General features: G+C 41.0%; 1 protein-coding gene and 1 long non-coding RNA gene across 3 annotated transcripts in view; one reads left to right on the forward strand and one right to left on the reverse strand.

The window, feature by feature from the left end:
- The window catches only part of letmd1 (LETM1 domain containing 1), a 28,802-nt gene extending 3,276 nt beyond the window's left edge, over positions 1-25,526 (reverse strand). The window contains exons 1-8 of one of the 2 annotated variants that reach the window (XM_059955852.1): positions 25,388-25,526; positions 21,415-21,575; positions 16,011-16,126; positions 14,000-14,082; positions 11,739-11,925; positions 7,386-7,487; positions 7,031-7,183; positions 1,281-1,377 (exon numbers count right to left, since the gene is read on the reverse strand). In XM_059955852.1, coding sequence (XP_059811835.1) covers positions 1,281-1,377; positions 7,031-7,183; positions 7,386-7,487; positions 11,739-11,925; positions 14,000-14,082; positions 16,011-16,126; positions 21,415-21,575; positions 25,388-25,479 — 991 coding nt within the window. In that variant the 5' untranslated portion in view covers positions 25,480-25,526. The remainder of the gene's footprint in view (positions 1-1,280; positions 1,378-7,030; positions 7,184-7,385; positions 7,488-11,738; positions 11,926-13,999; positions 14,083-16,010; positions 16,127-21,414; positions 21,576-25,387) is intronic. The other variant, XM_059955853.1, reaches the window with a different exon arrangement.
- On the forward strand, positions 7,121-16,167 carry LOC132384606 (uncharacterized). Its single transcript, XR_009508940.1, has 3 exons — positions 7,121-7,208; positions 12,253-12,303; positions 16,105-16,167. It is a non-coding gene; the product is annotated as an uncharacterized LOC132384606 (long non-coding RNA).
- Positions 25,527-26,068: the final 542 nt, after the last annotated feature.

A 26,068-nucleotide genomic window follows, 5' to 3' on the forward strand; every position in this document is an offset into this window, starting at 1 on the left:
TGCACACATAGTAGAAAAACTAATCACTTGTGGCCACAAACTATTCTGTACCATAAGATATTGAAGCAGAATTAGGCCATTCAGCCCATCAAGTCTGCTCTGCCATTTCATCACAGCCTATCCATTTTCCCCCTCAATCCCATTCTCCTGCCTTCTCCCCATCACATTTCACACCCTGACAAATAAAGAACCTATTAACCTACATCTTAAATACACCCAATAGCCTAGCCTCCACAACCACCCATAGCAACAAATTCCACAGATTCACCACCCCTGGTTAAAGAAATAACTCTATTCTGAGGTTGTGCCCTCTGGTCCTATACTCCCCTCACCATAGGAAGCATGCTCTCCATATCCACTCTATCTAGGTCTTTGAACATTTGATAGGTTTCAATGAGATCCTCCTCTTCGCCCCCCCAACCAACCCCTTTCTAAACTCCAGAAAGTACTACCTTGGGGGTGCATCTATCCTGCACCTTCCGAATCACTCCCAGAAAAGCCAGGTAACTACTGGCCCATGAGCCTTACATCAATGGTAAGGAAATTACTGAAAGAAATACTTAGGGGCTGGCCCTGACAGTTAAGGGATATGATGCAGGGTCTCAATCCAAAATATTGATGTACACCTTTTGGCTCTACAGAAGCTGCTTGAACTGCTGAATTAGGGGAGAGATTAGATAGGCTGACCTTGCTTTCCTAGGAGCAAAGGAGACGAAGAGGGCGAGCTGACAGAGATACTTAAGATTAAGAGAGGCATCAATAGGGTAGATATTTTAAATCTTTTTTTCTATCGTAAGGTTATCAAAAAGCGGGTATAGGTTTAAGGCAAGAAGGTCATTCTGAATGCACAATGAAATAAATGTATGAAAAAATGACTGGAGAATGATTGTTCAATTTCATTCAATCTAGTATTCAGAACTTGAACTCGGCACCAGAAACATTGTAAATTTTAAAGTTATGAGGACTACATTCCAAATGGAACTGCAAGACTAAAAACACTTTGATGCTATACAAGTGCAACAACTTTAAGGACATGACCAGCAAAATTTAAAGCCAGAATAGCTTTCTCTATCCTGTAACAATTCAATGAATTCTAAAGAGAATGGAAGTTAGTATTAATGAGAAGCTATTTCTCATATATATAAGAAAGAACAATGACCCACATGACCTACTGCACTGTAAAAGATAATAACATCGTATTATTCAAAAGACAACTATTCAGTTATTGTTACCAAGATGATGATGAATTCACCTGGAACGTTTGATTTGTGCCCATTTACCTTTTAATCTCTTGGAAAGTTGGACCCATTTGATTAACCAGTCCTTGCACTGCTCTGCATTCAGGTGCACTGAATTCAGGCCTCTCACATAACATGCCTTGAGATCAGAAACAAAAAAAAAATTAGGTGAAGCATGTTTGGACAGGCAAAATCAAAACACCAAGAAAATAATGTTTTCCTTTCAAGAAGAAAAGCATATAAAAAGGTTCAGAGAGCTAAGTAATGTTAGAGATCTAGAAGATAATAAGGCTAACAGGAAGGAGCTTAAGAAGGAAATTAGGAGAGCCAGAAGGGAGCCATGAGAAGGCTTTGGCGGGCAGAATTAAGGAAAACCCGAGGGCATTCTACAAGTATGTGAAGAGCAAGAGGATAAGACGTGAAAGAATAGGACCTATCAAGTGTGATAGTGGGAAAGTGTGTGTGGAACCGGAGGAAATAGCAGAGGTACTTAATGAATACTTTACTTCAGTATTCGCTATGGAAAAGGATCTTGGTGATTATAGTGATGACTTGCAGCAGACTGAAAAGCTTGAGCATGTAGATATTAAGAAAGAGGATGTGCTGGAGCTTTTGGAAAGCATCAAGTTGGATAAGTCACTGGGACTGCACAAGATGTACCCCAGGCTACTGTGGGAGACGAGGGAGGAGATTGCTGGGCCTCTGGCGATGATCTTTGCATCATCAATGGTGATGGGAGAGGCTCCAGAGGATTGGAGGGTTGCAGATGCTGTTCCTTTATTCAAGAAAGGGAGTAGAGATAGACCAGGAAATTATAGACCAGTGAGTCTTACTTCAGTGGTTGGTAAGTTGATGGAGAAGATCCTGAGAGGCAGGATTTATGAACATTTGGAGAGATATAATATGATTAGGAATAGTCAGCATGGCTTTGTCAAGGGCAGGTCGTTCCTTATGAGCCTGATTGAATTTAATGAGGGTGTGACTAAACACATTGATGAAGGAAAAGCAGTAGATGTAGTGTATATGGATTTCAGCAAGGCATTTGATAAGGTAGCTCATGCAGGGCTTATTGAGAAAGTAAGGAGGCATGGGATCCAAGGGGACATTGCCTTTTGGATCCAGAACTGGCTTGCCCACTGAAGGCAAAGAGTGGATATAGACGGGACATATTCCACATGGACCAGTGGTGTGCCTCAGGGATCTGTTCTGGGACCCTTACTCTTTATGATTTTTATAAATGACCTGGAGGAGGAAGTGGAGGGATGGGTTAGTAATTTTGCTGATGACACAAAGGTTGGGTGTGTTGTGGGTAGTGCCAGAGGTTACAACAGGACATTGATAGGATGCAAAACTGACTGAGAAGTGGGAGATGGAGTTCAACCCAGATAAGTGTGAAGTGGTTCACTTTGGTAGGTCAAATATGATGGCAGAAAATAGTATTAATGGTAAGACTCTTGACAGTGTGGAGGATCAGAAGGATCTTGGGGGTCTGAGACCATAGGACGCTCAAAGCAGCTGCACTGGTTGACTCTGAAGTTAAGAAAGCATACGATGCATTGGCCTTCATCAATCGTGGGATTGAGTTTAAGAGCCAAGAGGTAATGTTGCAGCTATATAGGACCCTCGTCAGATCCCACTTCGAGTACTGTGCTCAGTTCTGGTCGCCTCAGTACAGGAAGGATGTGGAAGCCATAGAAAGGGTGCAGAGGAGATTTACAAGGATGTTGCCTGGATTGGGGAGCACGCCTTATGAAAACAGGTTGAGTGAACTTCGCCTTTTCTCCCTGGAGTGACTAGAGGATGAGAGGTGACCTGATAGAGGTGTATAAGATGATGAGAAGCACTGATCATGTGGATAGTCAGAGGCTTTTTCCCAGGGCTGAAATGGTTGCCACAAGAGGACACAGGTTTAAGGTGCTGGGGAGTAGGTACAGAGGAGATGTCAGGGGTAAGTTTTTTTACTCAGAGAGTGGTGAGTGTGTGGAATGGGCTGCCTGCAATGGTGGTGGAGGCAGATACAATAGGGTCTTTTAAGAGATTTTTGGACAGGTACATGGAGCTTAGAAAAATAGAGGGCAATGGGTAAGCCTAGTAATTTCTAAGGTTGGGACAACTTTGGCACAACTTTGTGGGCCAAAGGGCCTGTATTGTGCTGTAGGTTTTCTATGTATACATCAAGACAGGCCAATTATCTTATTCAACTGTTTGAGGAGAGAGTCTTTAATAAAAGTAATTATTTTAAAAGATCAAAAATGCTGGTATTAGATTATGTTTTGGGGTACTTTGAAATGCATGTCAAAATAGGCTGAAGTCAGCATGGTTTCCTCAAGGGGAAATTTTACTTGACAAATCTGTTGGAATTCTTTGAGGAAATAACAGGCAAGATAAACAAAGGAGAGTCAGTGGATGTTGTGTACTCGGATTTTCAGAAGGCCTTTGATGAGGTGCCACACATGAGCTCGCTAAACAAGAGCCCATGGAAAGGTACAGGAAAGGTACTAGCATGGAGAGAATATTGGCTGGCTGGCAGGAGGCAAAGAGTGGGAATAAAGAGGACCTTTTCTGGTTGGCTGCTGGTCACTAGTGGTGTTCCATATCAGTCAGTGTTGGGACCACTTCTTTTCATGTTATACGTCAATGATTTGGATGACAGAACTGATGGCTTTGCAGCTAAGTTCCTGGACAATAGAAAGATCGGTGGAAGAACAGGTAGTCATGAGGAGGAAGAGTGCAGAAGAATGGACAAAGAAATGGCAGATGGAATACAGTATTGGGAAGTGTACGGTCATGCACTTTGGTAGGAGGAATAAAGGTGTAGACTATTTTCTGAATGATAAGAAAATACAGAAATCAGAGGTGCAAAGTGACTTGGGAGTCCTTGTGCAGGATTCCCGAATGGTTCACTTACAGTTGAGTTGGTGGTGAGGAAGACAAATGCAAAGTTAGCATCCATATCAAGAGGACTAGAATATAAAAGCAAGGATGTAATACTAAACCTTTATAAGGCACTGGTCAGACTGCACTTGGGAGTATAGTTAGCAGTTTTGGGCCCCTTATCTAAGAAAGAATGTGCTGGCATTGGAGCGAGGTCAGAGGAGGTTCACAAGAATGATCTCAGGAATTAAATGGTTAATTAACTTCACATCATATGCCAGTGATAATAAAAAAGATTCTGATTTATGTATGAGGAACATTTGATGGCTCTGGGCATGTACTCACTGAAGTTTAGGAGGAGGGGGAGTGGGAAATATCTCATCAAAACCTATTACATATTTAAAGGCCTAGATAGAGTGGATATGGAAAGGACAGACATTTCCTATGGTAGGGGACTCCAGGACCAGAGGGCTTATCCTCAGAATAAAAGGACATCCCTTTAGAACAGAGATAAGCAGGAATTTCTTTAGCTAGCAGGTAGTGAATCTTGTGGAATATATTGCCACAGACTGCTGTGAAGGCCAAGTTATTGTGTGTATTTAAAGTAGAGGTTGATACGTTCTTGATTAGTAATGGTGTCAAAGGTTTTGGGATAAGTCAGGAGAATAGGGTTGAGAGGGATAATAAATCATCAGCCATGATGCAGAGCAGACTCGATGGGCCAAATGGCCTAATTCTGCTCCCGTGTCTTATGATCTTAAATCAAGTGCTTTCTCCAAGGTATTTCAAGACGAAAGGGTCAAAACAGAAAACAAGGTACATGTGGACTTTAAAGTAGTGGTCACCAACCTTTTTAAGCCCAAGATCCCTTACCTTGCCTTAGTGAGAGGCAAGATTGACCCCAGATCGATTAGTCACACGCATGCGCACGCGGGCAGGAAAGACCAGAAGTAAAACCCCACAACCCAGAAGTAGAAATAATGTATAAACACCAGGGGTACCCACCCTCTTTTGCACTGTGGACCGGTTTAATATTGACAATATTCTTGCGGACCGGCTGACGGGGGGGGGGTGAAACACGACGGGAATACAGCGATACTCTAAGGGGATTCCTTATATCCAGTCTGTTCCACAATTTAGTTTTCGCGGCTCTCAGCAGTTAGCTTCTGTCCCACTTGCTCACGTTTTTTTTCCGCTCACAAAACCTTACGGGTTTGTCTTTAAGTGCAGGGTGCTTGGACTGAGGGTGCCGAAGCAGTTTTGAGGGCTTCATTGCCTCATTAGACAGCCTCCCAGCCCAAACTGCAGCCTCCCGCCCGCCTGCCGCCAGGTGCGGCTGGTCATGGATGGGGTGAGAGGACAAGATACAGGCCGGAGGTCCCCGTGCCAGGGCTGCAGCGGTCGCAGTCCAGAGAGAGCGACCAGCTGAGTGAGGAGTGCAACAGGCCTGCGCCCGCCCCCCCCTTGTAGGATCTATCGGCTGACAAAAGTTTGTTTCAGTAGATCACTGCGAGGTAGCTGCTCTGCTACTTACGGAAGCCTGAGCCCGAATTAGGTTGTCTGCGAATATTTTAGCACCGGGTTCCCCATGAACATTCGGTGTGCTAAACAGGTTTAGCGGCGGCGCCTATCTGTCTGCACTCCAGGCCAGTAGCAACGGCACTTCTCGCCGGCTGTGCAGGCCAACCAGTGATCCCTGGCGCGAGGGTATCACTGCGTTTAGGCGACTGATTACCTCGCGTGGGTTCAAGTTCAACAGGGAATGAGAAAAGGTGCAGCTGATTCATATCGTTTCCTCGCAATCCGGTGGTTGGGGACAATTGAATTACGTTACGTAGTGCGGGGGAGCTACAGGCATGCACACTGGGCAGAAAGAACAGAATTAAAACCCTGCAACCCGGAAACAATCTCTCAACAGTATTTGTGTATTTTTTTTTCCCCCGGGATCTACTGGAAAAGTCTCAAAGATTGACCAGTCGATCACGGTTGACGGGTTGGCAACCACTACTTTAAAATGTCACCCTCACCCACAACCCCTTTCTTCCCTCAATGCTATTCTACTCTCCAAGCAACAGAACAAAAAGACAATGCTTCCTTCCATGTCTCTCTCAAAGTGCTCATGGGGCCCAGACAAATAACATGGACTAATGCTGCACCAGAATTGCTACGTTTCAGATTCTAGACTGTTGTCACATCCACTCGCTAGAAAGCTTTTTATGCAACTAGGATCACTTTACATCCTGATCTGCATTGGATTCCTATAGTTATTACAATATTAATGAAGCTGGTGTCTCAGAAATATAGCCTCTTTACTGGGGAGACAATTAGCCATAAGCCACATTCTGAAGGCCATGCTCACTTTACAATCAACCTCCCTAGCTTTGTAGCATTCTCCAGGCCCACAGCCTCAGGCAGCAGAATGGCGCTACTGCTTCAGCTTCTTTGCTGATCTGCTGTGCCATCTCTGTAGAGTTTGCCCATTCTCTTTCTAACCACTCCAGTTTTCTCCCAGATCTCAAAGTCAAGTAGGTGCATGGGAGGATTGGTTGCTGCACCGTGCAGTATCGATGAAGAATAGAATCCAGAGCAAGTTGAGGAAACATGGAGAAAATAAAATAGAAGAGTAAATGGATGGCTGATACAGACTCCATAAGCTGAAGGGCTCCTCTGATCGCAGGCTCCAATTCCTATTCCCTTCACACCACCACTGGTAGTCAGGCTTTCAAATAAGACCGTAAGCCTATGGATCTCCTTCCCAAAGACACATCCCACCCAATTAAGCTTTGTGTCACCCTTCCCAATATTCTTTGAAATGGCCTCAGTTTTCACCTGAATACACCCCTGAACTATTTTGCCACATTATAAACATTTTTATAAAATGCAAGTGGTTGTTCCATACCATCAACCCTTTAACTCACAGTTTTTAGTTCATCCTCCGATAGGTCACGCATTTCCAAGGTATTTAATGCTTGATCCAAGTGTCGAATTTCCATGATGTGGCTCCAGAGACGACGGCGTAGGATGAAGGACGGCATGTGTGGAGTGAGAAACATTACCCGACTAAAGACTTCCTAACAACATAACAGTAGGATGCAGGTGAATGAGCAACCATTCCTTTTGCCTTTTATTTCAGAAGTCAAAGACATATAGCTAATTTTAAAACACCACAGAATCTTAACTTACTTTTAAACAGTATACTGTTTAAAATGGCTTTCCAAAGTCTTGCATCATTTAAATTGTTTACAAATGGGCTAATAGGAATAAACTCCTTACCGCCTGCTGTGAATCAATATGATGGATTCGTAGTGGTTTTCTGGAGAACAGCCTTGCCACTGTATGTAGCTGGGAGATTTCTGGGTGAATGCCTTCCTGAACCTTCATTTAAAACAGTACAGTGGATCACAAATGCAGTCAGCAACCCCAAAATACAGCTTACTGCAATAAAAAAAATAGGGCAGTAACTTTTTCTTTCCCTTCCAAAGTTCCTCAAAACCATTTTACCAGTGGGAAAAAAACCCACCTGGAACCTCAAAAGGGTAAGTGAGTTGATAGAAACAAAGGGAGTATATACCTTCAGTACCCAATAACCTTGAAATTCTAATGTAATAACAACCTTGCAATATTAACATTAAATTCTTTTATGGATGTCAAGTTAGGGGGTCAGAGAGGTGATTCTGTGGACGCAGGAGAGAAATACGGATGGTAGTTTGCTTCCCAGGTGCCAGGGTCCAAGATGTTTCTGATCACGTCCATGATATCCTGAAGTGAGAAGGTGAACAACCAGAGGTCATGGTGTGTATTGGTACCAACGACATAGGTAGGAGAAGGGAGGAGGTCCTGAAAACAGACTACAGGGAGTTAGGAAAGAAGTTGAGAAGCAGGACCACAAAGGTACTAATCTCAGGACTATTGCCTGTTCCACACGACAGTGAGCATAGGAATAGAGTGAGGTGGAGGATAAATGCGTGGCAGAGGGATTGGAGAAGGGATTCAGATTTCCGGATCATTGGGACCTCTTTTGGGGTAGGCATGACCTGTACAATAAGGATGGGTTGCACTCGAATCGAGAGGGACCAATATCCTGGCAGAGAGGTTTGCTAAAGCTATTGGGGAGAGTTTAAACTATAATTGATGGGAGTGGGAACCAAACTGAAGATACGGAGTAAGGGGCAGTTGGCTCACAAATAGAGAAAACTTGTAGGCTGTGTGACAGGGAGGATAGGCAGGTGATAGAGAAGGGATGTGCACAGACTGATGGTTTGAGATGTGTCTTTTTAATGCAAGGAGTATCATGAACAAAGTGGATGAACTTAAGAGCGTGGATCAGTACTTGGAGCTAAGATGTTGTGGCCATTACAGAGACTTGGATGGCTCAGGGACAACAGGAATAGCTACTTCAAGTGCCAGGCTTTAGATATTTCAGAAAGGACAGGGAGGGAGGCAAAAGAGGTGAGGGCGTGACACTGCTGATCGCAGTGTCACGCCCATAGAAAAGGAGGAAGTCATGGAGGGATTGTCTACTGAGTCTCTGTGGGTGGAAGTTAGAAACAGGAAGGGGTCAATAACTCTACTGGGTGCTTCTTATAGACCATCCAATGGTAACAGGGACAGAGGAGTAGATAGGGAGCCAGATTCTGGAATGGTGCAATAATAACAGGGTTGTTATGGTGGGGTATTTTAATTTCCCAAATATTGATTGGCACCTCCCTAGAGCAAGAGGTTTAGATGGGGTGGAGTTTGTTAGGTATGTTCAGGAAGGTTTCCTGACACAATATGTAGATAAGCCTACAAGAGGAGAGGCTGTACTTGATCTGGTATTGGGAAATGAACCGGGTCAGGTGTCAGATCTCTCAGTGGGAGAGCATTTTGGAGAAAGTAATCACAACTCTATCTCCTTTACCATAGCATTGGAGAGGGATAGGAGCAAACAAGTCAAAAAAATGTTTAATTGGAGTAAGGGGAAATATGAAGCCATCAGGCAGGAACTTAGAAGCATAAATTGGGAACAGATGTTCTCAGGGAAATGTATGGTAGAAATGTGGCAAATGTTCAAGGGATGTTTGCATGGTGTTCTGCATAGGTACTTTCCAATGAGGCAGGGAAGTTATGGTAGGGCACAGGAACCATCGCTGTACAAAGGCTGTAGAAAATTTAGTCAAGAAAAAAAAAGGTTACAAAAGGTTCAAAAAACTAGGTAATGATAGAGATCTAGAAAATTATAAGGCTGGTAGGAAGGAGCTTAAGAATGAAATTTGGAGAGCCAAAAGGGTCCATCAGAAGGCCTTGGAGAGCAGGATTAAGGAAAACCCCAAGGCATTCTACAAGCACGTAAAGAGTAAGAAGAAGTGAGAGAATAGGACCAATCAACTGTGTCAGTGGAAAAGTGTGTATGGAACTGGAGAAGATAGCAGAGGTACTTAACAAATACTTTGCTTCAGTATCCACTACGGAAAAGGACCTTGGTGATTGTAGGGATGACTTATAATGGACTGAAAACTTGAGCATATAGACATTAAGAAAGAGGATGTGCTGGAGCTTTTGGAAAGCACCAAGTTGGAGAAGTCTCTGGGATGGGATGAGATGTACCCTAGGCTACTGTGGGAGGTGAGGGAGGAGATTGCTGAGCCTCTGGAGATGATCTTTGCATCATCAATAGGGACGGAAGAGGTTCTGGAGGATTGGAGGGTTGCAGTTGTTGTTCCCTTTTTCAAGAAAGGGAGTAGAGATAGCTCAGGAAATTATAGACCATTGAATCTGACTTCAGTTGTTGATAAATTGATGGGGAAGATCCTGAGAGGCAGGATTTATGAACATTTGGAGAGGCATAATATGATTAAGAACAGTCAGTATAGTTTTGTCAAGGGCAGGTTGTGCCTTACAAGCCAGATTGAAATTTTTGAGGATGTGACTAAACACATTGATGAAGGAAGAGCAATAGATGTAGTGTATATGGATTTCAGCAAGGCATTTGATAAGGTATCCCATGCAGGGCTTATTGAGAAAGTAAGGAGGCATGGGATCCAAGGGGACCTTGCTTTGTGGATCCAGAACTGGCTTGCCCACAGAAAGCAAAGAGTGGTTGTAGACGGGTCATATTCTGCATGGACCAGTGGTGTGCCTCAGGGATCTGTTCTGTGACTCCTACTCCATGATTTTTATAAATGACCTGGATGAAGAAGTGGAGGGATGGGTTAGTAAATTTGCTGACGACTCAAAGGATGGGGGTGTTGTGGATAGTGTGGAGAGCTGTCAGATGTTACAGCGGGACATCATCGATAGGATGCAAAACTGGGCTGTGAAGTGGCAGATGGAGTTCAATCCAGATAAGTGTGAAGTGGTTCATTTTGGTAGGTCAAATATGATGGCAGTATATAGTATTAATGGTAAGACTCTTGGCGGTGTGGAGGATCAGAGGAATGTTGGGGGTCTGAGTCCATAGGACACTCAAAACTGCTACGCAGGTTGACTGTGTGGTTAAGAAGGCATACGGTGCATTGGCCACCATCAATCGTGGGACTGAATTTAGGAACCAAGAGGTAATGTTGCAGCTATATAGGACCCTGGTCAGACCCCACTTGGAGTACTGTGCTCATTTCTGGTCACCTCACTACAGGAAGTATGTGGAAACTATAGAAAAGGTGCAGAGGAGATTTACAAGGATGTTGCCTGGATTGGGGAGCATGCCTTATGAAAACAGGTTGAGTGAACTCGGCCTTTTCTCCTTGGAGCAATGGAGGATGAGAGGTGACCTGATAGAGGTGTACAAGATGATGAGTGGCATGAGTGACTATGTGTGGATAGTCAGAGGCTTTTTCCCAGGGCTGAAATGGCTAACACTAGAGGGCACATTCTTAAGGTGCTTGGAAGTAGGTACAGAGGAGATGTCAGGGTTAAGCTCTTTTTAAAAAAAAAACGCAGAGAGTGGTGAGTGTGTGGAATGGGCTGCCGGCGACGGTGTTGGAGGCGGATACAATAGGGTCTTTTAAGAGACTCTTGGATAGGTACATGGAGCTTAGAAAAATAGAGGGCTATGGGTAACCCTCAGTAATTTCTAAAGGAAGTACAAGTTCGGCACAGCACTGTGGGCTGAAGGGCCTGTAATATGCTGTAGGTTTTCTATGTTTCTATGTTTAAGACTTCCTTATTGATTAAACCACTGTATTTCTCACTTTTTACTCACCAATAAGATCCAAATTGATTATTTTGAAACAGGCATTTAATAATAACAGAAACATTTCCATCAATTATAATAGAACTAACAAGCTAGTCACCCAGAACAACTTCTGACACACCAATGTATGAATAGATGAAAGAGAAACAGGAGGCAGCCATACAGGCTTTGAGTCTGCTTCACCATTCAATAAATTCATGAATGAGCTGATCTTGGTCTCAATCCATTTTCAGACTGCTCCTCCGCATTTTTCTTCCCTGACTTTTGGGCAGGACCAAATATTAGCCTTTTGCCTTCTCAGTAACACTGAGAATACAACACACAGAGCAATAGAAATAAATATGTACCTTGCCACTCCATGTTACACCTCATTAGGATACTAATGACCTGACAACTACCAGTTCCAAAGAAATCCTGGAAATAAAGCTTCAAGTTTAACATATCTGTGTACGTACTTTGTTGCCAAGATTTATAAGCTGATGTTTCAGTTGTTTGTCGTTAACTTTTGAGGCTGCTTTGATTAAGCCACTCACAGCATCTGGGTAAACCTGAGCCCGTAATGAGTGGTAGGTTTCTTTATATTCCAGCTGCTGTTCAAGGGTCCAGAAGTGCCTCATTAAAAACTGACGTGGAAAGAAATACCTACAAATAAAATAAGGTACAGATTTAGGAAACACATATGTGGGTTCCAACCGTCCAGTGCTAAAGGTAATTCACTAATTCTGACACTGATGTATTTTAAAGCCCCATAACGACTGCTTGTCAAAAACATTTAACGCATCAAGGTCTTGTGGCACATCATGCTGCAGTGTTGCCAATACACAAACACTTTGAGTTACAACAGGTTACAAATGTGGTTACACTTTCTTAAAAAAAAACAAGAATATCAGGATTCCTTCTGTGCCACTACTTTTCAAAGTCACTTCTCAATGGATGCCATATAAATCCAAGTTCTTCACTTTGTTTCAGAATTCCCAGGAACATCACTGTCACAAGCCAGCCCCAGTGAACTGAAGGCAGGTAAGAGGAACTGAATACTGTAAATTTGAAATTAAAAATGCTACAATACTCAGTAAATCTCTGATCATTAGAGGGAAAAAAAAAAGAGTTAATGATTCAGGTATTCAGAACTGAAAGATGCTAGAGATGAATTAGAAGCACGTACAGATGCATGAAAAGTGGGTCCAAGAAGAATACAAAGGAGAGGAAGGTTGCACAATGGTAGTAGGTACATGCCAGGGGTTAGGATCACGGACTCAAACCTTCAGCACTTACATTGGATCTGAAAACAAAACAGTGGTCAAGATCACAACTTGAAATGCAAAGCCAATGGTTCTACCCATGTTCATCACTCAAAAGTAGAATTATAGAAGTTAATCACAAAACAATGCCCACTACACATTTCAAACACATACAACTCAGAATAATGCTGTTATCAATAGCGTATTGCTTCATGGAATGATGCTTACACAAGAATCTCTGTACACACCTCCCAACCTCAGTTATGTTTGTGTGAACTACTACTATCAGGCCACAGGGAAAGGAGGAAAGCTTTTCCCATTTACTTTGCACACTTCTTACTTACTGCAAGCTTAGTGAGTACAACTTGGAGTAGGACTAACCACCTAGCTCTTTGAAAGTCATACAGGCAAGGGCAAATGGGCTACTTCTGTCCTATAAGATTCTGTTTCAGACAATTAAATGTCTTTCCAGAATTATCACTTTCCACTAGAGGGCATGACATACTAAAACCAAAGAATTACAACATATGGTAATTCAGCAAGACATCAAAAACGTTGACAAACTTCTATAGATGTGTGGTGGAGGGTATATTGACTGGCTGCATTATGGCCTGGTATGGAAACTCTTGAAAGTCCTACAAAAATAGTACATTTGGCCCAGTCCATCACGGGTAAAGCCCTCCCCACCACTGAGCACATCTACACCAAGATTGTCACAGGAAAGCAGCATCCATCATTCGGGAGCCCCATCACCCAGGACATGCTCTCTTCTCTCTACTGCCATCAGGAAGGTAGTACAGGAACCTCAGAACTCTCACCACCAGGTTCAGGAATTGTTATTACCCCCTCACATCAGGTTCGTGAACCAAAGCAGATAACTTCAATCAGCTTTACCTGCCCCATCACTGAACTGTTCTCACAATCTATGGACTCGCTTCCAAGGACTCATCATCTCATGTTCTCAATATTTATAGCTTATTTATTTAGTATTATTTCTTCCTTTTTGTATTTGCACAGTTTGTTGTCTTTTGCACAATGTTGAATGCCCAAGTTGTGCAGTCTTTCATTATTATGTTTATTATTCTATTATGGAATTATTGAGGATGCCCAGAAGACAATGAATCTCAGGGTTGTATATGGTGACATGGGTACTTTGATAATAAATTTACTTTGAACTCCTTAAACTTCCTGAAGATTGCAAGGTAATTGATACATAGGTTGCAACATCCAACAGGCTTTGAATAACCTGCTGGTTAAACTATGTTTTCTAAAATACTCAACATCATTATTTGTCAGTTAGCATTAGAATTGCTTTTTTTAAAAACTGCCTTTAAGTGCTTTTTATACCATGTCAACTTATGATGTTTCAAAATGTTAAAGCTTTGGTCACAAATGTATTTAAAAATATGGCTAAATTATCATAAATGGTCACTGCCCAACTTGAGAACATTAATGAAAATTCTTAAAATACTTACATCAATACAAAGACAATATAATTTGCAAATGGCGGAATGGAGAGAAGCACCACAGGTATTACCTTTATAACATCTCTGCGAAACTGGAAGAGAAGATACTTGTATTAGTAAATACCAACAACTTTGCTCATTCTCAGGCAACCAGTGCACTACCAAATTCATTACTGTTCACAACAGTAATTTTTTTTTACAAGAAAAAGAATTTCAGGATGTATATTGTGTACAGTCGGCCCTCCTTATCCGCGGGGGATTGGTTACGGGACCCCCGTGGATACCAAAAAACACAGATGCTCAGGTCCCTTATTTAACCTGTCTCAGTGCAGTGGACATTAGGACCCAGCGGTACAGCTCTGAATCTGCAGTGTTTATGTTCATGAAAATAATGATGATCACGAATGAAAATAAAGTGGAAGTAATAAAGTGATCAGAAAGAGGTGAAATGCCATCAGTCATTGGAAAAGCGTTAGGCTACAGTTGGTCAACAATCGGAACAATTTTAATGGAGAATGTGAAAGGCCCTGCCCCGATGAAAGCTACAATTATTACTAAGCAACGCAGTGGTTTAATTATTGGAATACATATGTTTCTTAAGTGTTTTATATGCATAGAAAGGTAAAATATATACTATATACTAAGACAAACGCTTGAGTAACTGATGCTAAATAATACCGGATGTACCTGTTCCGACTTCAAATCCGACTTAAAGGTGGACTCAAGAACGGTACTCATTCGTAACCCGGGGACTGCTTGTACTTTAAAATCATCTCTAGATTACTTATAATACCCAATACAATGTAAATAGTTGTTATACTATATTGTTTAGGGAATAATGACAAGAAAAAATAGTCTGTACATGCTCAAACGACGAGTGCTGGAGAGAGAACTTCTGGGTTTTCCGGATCCGAGGTTGGTTGAATCCGCACATGCAGAACCCGTGGATAAGGAGGGCCAACTGTACATTTCTCTAACACCTATTGAAACAGACTTTAAGCACTCCAATTTCTTACTTAATTTCCTTTTCTGTGAGATTTTGTTTAAATGTTTTCATTCAGATGAGAGATATGATGTTGGGAGTAGTACTCCAACCAGCAATGAGATAGCCCAGACCAGTTACAGGTTTCCCCCGCAATCCGAAGGTAGAGCGTTCCTATGAAACCATTGGTAAGCCGAAATGTCGTAAATCGAGGAAGCAATTACCATTAATTTATATGGGAAAAATTTTTGAGCGTTCCCAGACCCAAAAAATAACCTACCAAATTAAACCAAATAACACATAAAACCTAAAATAACACGAACATATGGTAAAAGCAGGAATGATATGATAAATATATAGCCTATATAAAGTAGAAATATTGTATGTACAGTGTAGTTTCACTTATCAAACTTGGGAAGACAGCGAGCCAAAATCAATTTGGAGAGAAAAAAAAATCGGCACATACATGTATACGTAAACAACTGCCCGCACAAGGTTTCACGGTCATTGTAGTCTTTCTCGGGGTAAACACATGTATGAAACGGACATCTTTTTTTGTAAAAGTGAAAATCCTCTTTGGTTAGTGAAAACAGGTACTAATGTAGGTTTTTCTTAACAGCAAGTTGTTGTAAAGCGAACGTTTGAAAAAACGGGGGACACCTGTATAGCACAATTAAATGCAAAAGAAAGTTCCATGCTATCTTTTTCTCCCCCAACGTCAGAGTAACAATGATAATTTCCTGTACCCTTTGGCTCAAGAACAAATTTTTTAAATGGCTCCAAGTCTGCACCTTGCAACCAACCATCCCCCCCACACCTAAACTATATGGATAAAAGCTTCAGAAAAATCTGCTTTTGTTTACTTCTGCAGCCAAAGGTGTGGGTGTGTGATTCAATAGCAGAACGAGAAAGCAGATACAAAGGAAAACAAAACTGTTTTTGAACAATTGGCTTTCAAGAAAGGCATCTTTCTGCTCCATTGCTTGAAAAAGGATCAATGTGGCACTGTGTGGCCTTCACTGTGGAAAAGATTCCCACCTGTCTTAATTTTTCCATTTTTCTGTAAGGCAGCTGGTTGTATTTTAGTCCCTTATCAGCCATGTTATGCTTTATTTCATGAACTTCCTTGAAGTCAAGATACAACAGACGGAAACCTACAAGATAAGCAAAGTGAATAGTTATCAACTGCGGAAAATGCAAATACTATTCAGGGTATTTGACAAGGTAATTATTATTTTAGTAATTAAAAAACAAAAGGCTGTTATAATCAGAAATCATTTACACCCTGAAAGATTGTGGAAGCAGATTTAATACCAATTTTCAAAGGGAATGTTGCTATTACATGAAGGGGAAAATTGCATGGCTATGGGAAAGAGCAAGAAGCTCTTTGGACATACTGGGCAGCTCTTTCAAAGAACTGACTGACATGCAAGGGGCAGAACAGCATCCTTTTATGCAACAAGATTCAATGAAAAACAGACATGCACTTCTATTGTGCATTTCACACCAGGAAGCTCCAGGTGCTTTGAGTTAAGGACTTTGTTAAAAATTTGCACTCGAGCTCCCACAAACAGCAACACACACAAAATGCTTGAGGAACTCAGCAGGTCAGGCAGCATCTAAGAAATGAATAAACAGTCAACGTTTCAGGCCTTCATCAGGACTGGAAAGGAAGGGAAAAGAAGCCAGAACAAGGTGGAGGAGGAGGAGTATGGAGTAAGAAGCTGGGAAGTAATAGGTGGACAAGGTAAGGGGCTGGAGAAGAAAAGATTTGATAGGAGGGGAGAGTGGACCATGGAGAAAGGGAAGGAGGGGAACCAGGGGAAAATAGGCAGGTGAGGAGAAGGGGAGAGGTAGAGGGGAGCCAAAATGGCAAATGGAAGAGGGAAGGAGATAGAAAAGTTACTGGAAGTTGGATAATTCAATGTTCATGCAATCAGGTTGGAGGCTACCCAGAAAGAATATGAGGTGTTGCTCCTTGACCCCGAGAGTGGTGTCATCGTAGCAGTAGAGGAGGCCATGGATCTATATATCGGAATAGGAATGGGGATTGGAATTAAAATGTTTGGCCACTGGGAAATCCTGCTTTTTGCAGATGGAGCGAAGGTGCTCGACAAAGTAGTCCCCTAATCTGCGTCAGGTTTCACCAATGTAGAGGCCACATTGGGAGCACTGGGTAGATGATCCCAACAGTTCTGCAGTGCAAATGTTACCTCACCTGAAAGGACTGTTTGGGGTCCTGAATGGAGGTGAATGGGCAGGTGTAGCACTTATGCCGCTTACAGTGTTAAGTACCAGGAGGGACATTAGTAGGGAGGGAACGACCCCAGTGGAAAGCGGAGATGGTGGGGGGGGAGGAGGTAAAGGTGTGTTTGGCAGTAGGATCCGTTGGAGATGGTGGAAGTTGCAGAGGATCATGGAATGGTAGGTGAGGACAAGAGGAACTCTATCCTTGTTAAGACAGCGAGAAGATGGGGTGAGGGCAAATTTCCAGAAAATGGAGGAGATGCAAGTAAGGGTATCGTCAATGGTGGAGGAAGGGAAATCCTATTCTTTGAAGGACATCTCTGATATCCTGGAAAGGAAAGCCTCATCCTGGGATCAGATGCAGCAGAAACGAAGGAACTAAGAAAAGGGAATGGCACTTTTATAGGAGACAGGGTGGGAAGAGATATAGTCAATCTAGCTGTGGAGTCGGTAGGTTTATAAAAGATATTGGTAAACTGTCTCCAGAAATGGAAATAGAGAGATTGAGAAAGGGGAGAGAGGTGTCAGAAATGGACCAAGTGAATTTTAGGGCGGGTTGGAGGCAGAAGGCAAAGTTGATGACATTTGCGAGCTCAGCACGAAAACTGAGAGTTGTTGAACAGATCGAGAGCACCTGAAGTGTCGCCAATGTAGGTCGGAATGGACTGAACCATCGAGCTATATGGACACGAGTTCAGTGGGGCAGGAGGTGGCAGAAACAATGGGCCTACTTGGACAGTCAGTTTGTGGATCTTGGGTAGGAGGTAGAAGTGAGCAGAGTGAGATAAGGGAACTGAGTTTGGTGGCAGTGAATGGGAGTTCTCCAGAGTTGATGAAGTTGGTGATGACAAAGGAGACACCGGCCTGATGGTAAACAGCAATGAGATAATGGCCTGATAATATGTTTAATGGTGCTGCATTTATGAGAAAAGCAAGACAGGACATTACAAAAACCAAGGATGTGTAAAGGTGTTTTTCTCATTACACTCAGGTTACAGTTGAATTTTGAAAGAAGGATGCTAGTCAAGGCAGTGAAACAGGTCCAAACAGTGATACGAGCAGCCAAAAAGCACACAAGTACAGAAAAGTAAAATAGGAACCAGAGTAGGCTACCTGGCTCCTCAAGTCTGCTGTGCCATTCAATATCTGCTGAGCTGCCCAGGGCCCTATCGCTCAGTGATCTAGCCCTCATAACCCTCCAGGGTATAAAATTTCACTAATTCACCATTCTCTGAAAGAGCAAATTCCTACACATCTGTTTTAAATGACCTACCTTTTTTAATGACCTACCCTTATCTTACATGCCCTTAAGACTCTCCCACAAGTACAAACAGCTCAACTTCAAACTGCCCCTTGAGCATCTGATATGTTTCAATAAGATCACCCCTCATTCTTCTAACATCCAAAGAATAAAGATTGAACTTGTTTTAGTCATTCATGACAGGACAATCTTTTCAACCTAGGGATTAGCAGTGATTCTGTCTAGGACTGCCCTCAATGCCAGCATATTCTGCCTTAAATAAGGTGACAAAACAGTATACAGTCCTTCCAGGTGCAGCCTCAGCATTGTTTTGTAAAATTTTAAAACAATAATCGTCCATTTCTAAATGCCAACCTCCCTGTAATAAGGGCAATATGAAATTTGCCTTCCTAACTACTTTGTTGCACCTACATGTTAACTTTTTAATGGTTTATACACAAGAACAGCTAGATTGCTCTCTTCTTCACTCATTTGCAGTCTCTCTCTATTTAGATAATGGTCTGTTTTTTAATTCTTGGCCTCACATTTTCCTACGTTACACTCAATCTGGGACAATTTCACCCAGTTACTCAACCAATTTACATACTGTTGCAGAGTCCAAATATCCTCCTCACAACATGCTCTCCCACCTGATTCTGTATTAACAGCATATACGGATAATGTTTCCAAGTTATTGATACAAATTAGAAATAAGTAAAGGCCAAGAACTGATCCTTATTGCATCCTTCTAGCCTGAAGATACATCTATTCTAACTCTGTCTTCTGTATGATAACCAGTTTTCATTCAATCAATTTTAGCACACTCCCCCCACAATACTGCAAGCTTCTAACTTGTGTTGCAGATCTTTGTGACATCTTATTAAGTACTTTCTGGAAACACAAATACACCACATTTACTGGTATGCTTAGGTGTGTTATATCCTCAAAGAACTCTAAAAAATTTCTTTAAAACTTTTTCCTGTCATAAAACTACATTGCCTTGGTTCGATTGCATTAATCTTTCCTAAAAGACTGGCTATTTCTTCCCCAATTCTAGACTCCAGTATCTTGCCAACATCTAGCTTACAGTTTCCTACATTTTACTCCCTCTCTTCTCGAGCAAGTGATTCAGATTTGCAGGTTTCCAATCCACTGGTATCCTCGAGTGAGTTTTCAAAAGCTTCGGCGGCTCTCCTATAATATGCTGCCAGTTCCTTTAAAGCCCTTGGATGCAAGCTATCAAGTCTTTGTGGCTCATCTACCGTCGGTCCCATTAGTTTTTCACAATACCTTGTCCCTTGTAATAGGGATTGTTACAAGTTTATGGCAACATAGCAGTAAGCATTACGCTTCACAGTACTGGGAACGGGTACATTTCCTGCTGCTGCCTGTAAGAAGTTTCTACATTCCTCCTGTGACTGTATGGGTTTCCTCCCACAGTCCAAAGATGGTTGGCTGGTTACTTGGTCATTGTAAATGATCCTGCAATTAGGCTAGGGTTAAATCGAGTGATTCCTGGGTAGCATGGCTCAAAGGGCAGGAAGGGCCTATTCCATGCTGTATCTCAATAAATAAATAAAACGTCCTTCAAGCTTTTTGAATCACACCCATCTGTTATAATTAGGGTACTTTCGGTGTCCGCCATGAACACTGATGCAAAGTACTGGTTTAAATTATCTGATTTTCCATTACTAATTCGCCAATCACACCTCTAGGGAACCTACACATATATCTATCAAAGTTCTTGCTATTTGTTTTGATATTACTCAGCAGTTAAAAAAGGATCTAGTGCTTTCGCGGCATATATTACGAATAAACTCTTCTCGGGCTTCCAGCCAGGTACAGGTATTGATTTTAACTGATGTTTTGATAACAAACGCTGATGAAGATGCCATCTCCGATGAAAATCAATACCTATACCTGGCTACGCCAGCTGGTGGCGTAGTGGCATCAGCACCGGACTTTGGAGCGAAGGCTCTCGAGGTCGAATCTAGCCGGCTCCAAAAACCTGGAGTGGGATGGGCTCCACCAGTTTTCAGATGCCCTAGACACGCCGTATGATGAGCAATCACCAAAAAGATCGTTTCAAAAAGCTTTTCACGATGGCGCCCCGACGACTCCACTAGGAATTAAAGGGCGCACACACACTGATTTTGACCTAGCATTTACCCTCAAACTCAATCTAGAATTCATACATTTTTGTTTTAAAACAAACAATACCTCTTGACAAAGAAATATCACCTGCAAATACACATTCTCACAGTTCTAGTTTTCGATTGAGCAAATGTGAGAAGAGTCTCAGCACTCTCCCAAAGATATGGACAGGACAGCATTGTTGCGCATGGGAGACCAAGGGTAGGGGAGAAAGAATCAAGGCACATAGAAATTATATTTCTTTAAAATGTCATACTATATATTAACAGTTTGGAGAGAACTTGATCACTTCTTGCCCGCTCCTACAATTGCTAAGCAATAATTCCTTCTTACTTTAAAAATAACTTGAGAAAATTTTGGTAAGTTAAGGCACAATATCAATGCAAGTGATTTTTGGTGAATGCTATATAGTAATCCAGATCAGAAAAACTGTCTCCTTTCTGCAAGACATTGTATCATCCTGAACTGTGTCACATCCACAAATGTAGTACAACCACAGTTCTATCTAAGATGAACCTAATGCTGCAGAGCACAAATCAAATCCTTGTTTATTTAAAAAAATATATATTACACCAGACAATACTTTAATCAATGGAGCCAGCTGCAGTCTTTGTTGATTCCATCAAATTTAATACTCAAAATTTAAATTATAGAGACATACAGTAAATGTAATTCTGGCTTTTTTCTCTAGAGAGTATTTCACAAACATATCACAAGTTATATGCTCCTCCTCCTGCTTCCAAAGTTTCTGTCATATTTACCTTGTGAAAAATTATTAACATCGTCTGGGCACTAACTTACCTCGAAAAAAGTTTGAATAGATCACATAAAAACGCGGAAAGTTTCTTTCCAGAAATCGTTCATATTTTGCATTCAAACGTTTGGCCTTTGAGATGATGGCTGAACTTAAAGTACTCCTCTTCGCTGATGTGAAAAATTGTGACAACTGGTGACTAGTAAGCCTGGGATGGAATAGAGTGTTGGTGGTGAGGGAAATAAAATAAGAAAGCCATCAATTAACCTGTTAGCAGTTTAACCACAATGAAGTATACTGTTACTTTTTAAACTGTATTCAGAGAGAATGATAGAAATCCATGGCACAGATGAAGGCCATTTGATCTAATACATCCATGCAGGACAAAAAAAATCTTAATCACATGTCCTAGTTCTTAGTCCATGCCATCTGACTAGCCAATTGGTATTTTCTTGCAGTCTATTATTTTCCTTATCAAATACAATTAATGCCTATAATCATTTGGCCATTTTTAAATGAAGAAATCTTTATTGATCTACATCATCAATATACAAAACAAAAATTCATGGATGTAGCACTAAGCCAATACCAACAATATCCATGCAAAAGGCCTTCCAATTATTAAAGTGCACTCAAACTCATTTCTTCCTGCCATTGAACTAATTTTGCTTCCAATGTTTCACTTTCTCTTGTATCCCTTGGTCTTTAGATCTTTCTGATTAACTTGCCACAAAGGACTTCAAACACATCGGTAAAATCCATGTAAACTACATCAAATGTGTTGACCTTTCTTGCTAACACCTCAATAAATTGCAAATCAACAGTTTCTCACATGTGAACTCTGAAAAAATCCACTGTCTTAGATTGAATCATCTCTCTTTACACATTATGGCACCCATATTTCCCCCCAAGTAATTTGCCCACAATTACAGTTCCTTACTTTACTTTTTAAACAATACCAGTAGCAACCTTCCAATCATCTAACACCATGTCTAGCTTTCCTTCCCCCATCTCCTTCGGTAAATAGGGCCAGGAGAAATTTATTTTCAAAGATACTAAACAACTTAGTATCACTCCTTTTTCTGTTTACACACACACACCTCCTCAAATACAAACTGGATCTTCCCTGATTTTTTTTGTAAAGACTTCATTAAGAACCATACCCTTCTGTGTCTGCAAATGTTACCTTTTTAATACTCAATAGGCCCTCATTAGTTATCCATTTGCCCCTTATGTACTTATATATTTGGGTTTTCCTCAATTTTCCTTACTAATATTTTATCAAGCCCTCTCTTTGCCTTCTTAATTTTCTATACTTCTCCAAGCAATCAGTATACAACCTCAACGTCCTATATTTTCCCCTTTCTTCAGTCTCTTGATATCTTGAATACCTCTCATTGTTTTGACACTAATTTACCTTCAGGTAGAACAGAGGGAGAAAAAGAATGCATCAACAGAAAAACAGGTCCTAAATTGATCTGTGCACATGCAGCAATGGTCATGAATTAGTAATCAAGACCATGAATTTTGGCCAACTCTCCTTAAAACATCAAGGCCTGTAAAAACCTGTTGCTGGCCTGTCAAGATTAGCTAACATAACCCAGACTAGGAAATAACAACCACGTAGTATAATTTGTCTGCTTTATCAGCATTATTGGAAAGCACATTACTTGGAAAAGAAAGCATTGTGAAGATTAAGATATAAACTGTAGATACCTTTCTATAAAACAAAATGTTTATTTTGCTCTTTTATTTTTACAAAACACTCTGGGAAATCTTGCAATGTACATCCTGGTTTATGATGCATTTGCTTTTGCGCTAGTAAGCTTTTATAAAGCACAGTAAAAATTTTGAGCTGTAATTTCTGCTGCATTTGCTTTGCGTTCAAGTGTTGTTGCAAAACGTTCCAGAATTGTGCACAAATACAATTGAATTTCCAGTGATCTCTTTCTGGTCATCAAAAAGAAACCAGTTCTTAAATATAAACAGACCATAGATTCAGTACTTGTGGACTTTTTTTTACATGTAAAACTGACGACATAAGTTGGACGTTAATATGCCTGCACAGGTAAGCACACTTGGCAATGTGTTGAGTCAAATTAAGGGTTGATGCTTCAGCTCAATTACCAGTTTAGACAGAGTTCACCAATCTGAAACATTAACTTTTATTTTCTCCAATATTTTCAGCATTTTATAGTTCCTAGATCTTTTACACTTGGCTGCAGTTAATAATTTGAATGCCTTTCCTGTATCCTATGTAATGTGATCAGTTATATCCGAGGCGAGAATAGGTAGCTCACACTTGTGTTAGGAGACTTCTGATCTCTGACCTACAAGAGCAGAAGAAATAACAGTAGACCAGTCAGCTCTTCGTGCCCGCTCTGCCAATCAATAAGATCATGGCTCATCTTTTACCTCACACAGCAACACTTTCTTGCACTAACCTGATCCCTGAAACATCTCCATCCATTACCGCCTCACACCTCACCAATTTTGAATTCACATCTGTATATCATCCCAATCCCACGTGCTTAATTTACCCCTATCTGTTCTGCTACTTACAGCCTCAAAAAACTGATTTATTAAACTACATTCCCCTTTCCTACATCCACGTGACTGCCAATCCTATTACTGTTTAACTTCGTTGTGAGCACTTCCTTAATGCATTTTTCCTAGCTTTGATGCTTCCCTGTAGTTGATCATGGAAACACATTGCAATGGGTAAAAGACCGAATCTTCATTCTAACACTACATAATACAGCCTTTTAAAACACCCAGCTACTGTATTATCCATGAAATACTTTGGATGAAAAACATGAAATAAAAAATAAATACACTGACAAGGAAAGCAGCATGAGGCTGAGATAAATTTTTGAGAGGAGTTGAACTTGGCATCCAGTACACTTACAAACATTCTACTACAGAGTACAGAAATAAAATATTATGGGTGAGAAATCTGAAACAACTGAACATTTTGCAAATAATCAAATCATGCAATTGAGTGTTAACATTTTTAAAGTCAATGGTCTTTCATCAGAATGTGAAGCCATTAATCCAAAGCATTTACATTCTCTCTCCCTGATGCTACATGACCTGCTTAACATTTTCTATTTTTATTATACCCCAAACTAATGTTAGCAACACTCTTTGCTATTTGGAAATCCATTGCCACAAAACAAGATAGGTGTTGACATTACAACATTAGAATTAAAAACAAGAGGCTAATCAAAGGATCCAAAACTGTACATGAAACTCCAGACATGATCTCATCAAGACCAAATACAATTGTGGCAGACCTCTTTCTCTCTTCCAATGAATGCAATATACCATTTGCCCTCTTAACAACTTCCTTCATCTGCATATTAGTTTTCAGTTTTGTGTACAAAAAGACCCAGGTTTCTTTTGAACAACTTTCTGATTTATCACAATTTAAAACAAAACACTCTGTTTCACTGTTTAATGAAACAAGGTGATTCAACTCAGATTATGAGTCATCTCCATCACTGCATCATTCTCATCACTCACAACCCCAGGTAGTTTTATCAGCATCAAATTTGGAAATTTGACATTCGCACAGATTGTGAGTACCCTACTTAGTCACAAAAGCTGCTTGTCAGTTGCTAAAATTGGAAAAAGATGAAATCATCAAAGGCTTTGAAGAAAAAGATAAAAAAAATGCTAACTAGAATACCAAAGAACAAGTGTAGGCCTCTTCTGCACCGTCATTCGTTAATTCTACACCTTTCGAAATCACTACAAAAAGACCGACAACCTCAGCAAAGACGTAAAGACTGCTAGGATGTTATAGGCATGACATTTAAAGTCAAATTTATCGAATGACAGCAACTCAAGTCATTTAAAAAGCATCCCCATAATCATTAATGTGGAAGTACACCCTTGCTCCTACGCTACTTGCATGACGGTTGCGGAATTATGATGCATATGATACACGCGAAAGACAAGACAGAGACAATGACTGACAATAATCATATAAAAGCCCCAGATTAAAACTTCGCTTACTGCGAGACACAAATTGTCGGATAGCATAAAAACTCGGAGAAGCTATGACCACTTAGCTGCCGAAGCCTGAAACAACTTCTAGTAAGCGCCATCTTACAAAACAAAAAGCCAGGCGAGTGCAAAGGTCGGCGGCTCTCGCGATGTCAGTAGAAAACTCATTATTAAGTGTAGCTGAAAAAAACGCGGGGTTGCATTAATTACATATTTATTATCACAATGGTGATTTGATAAGGTCATCTTGGTTTTTAAAAATTATCAAAATAAACTTTATTCAAAATAAAAATTATTCACAAGAATATACAATGCAATGCCTTTTCATTCTTACACTCTACAACATTTCTTAAACCAATAAGACTGTTGCCACTTATGTGGCTCCCTCAGGTGCTACTACGACAATAATTGAGAGGGGCAAAACCAGGCCCCTTCCTCTCCAGTAGAGGAAAACCTATTTTAGGGTTGCCGTGGAAACAGGTCAAAAGAGATGGTCACACACACATTTACACAGTTACTGACGGGTGAGAGGCTTTTATTGTGAGAAAAACAGATTAGCCTCTTTTCATTAAGATGGCTGGGTTTAAGACAATACCTGAATATTGAAAGAATTTGTTAAAAGTTAAAGTGGTTTCCCCATCCAATATTTTGTGTCTGCCTGTCTCTGATTGTCAGTGAGCACCGGATCAG

This window comes from Hypanus sabinus, chromosome X1 (assembly GCF_030144855.1).
Source record: "Hypanus sabinus isolate sHypSab1 chromosome X1, sHypSab1.hap1, whole genome shotgun sequence".
NCBI classification, from domain to species: domain Eukaryota; kingdom Metazoa; phylum Chordata; class Chondrichthyes; order Myliobatiformes; family Dasyatidae; genus Hypanus; species Hypanus sabinus.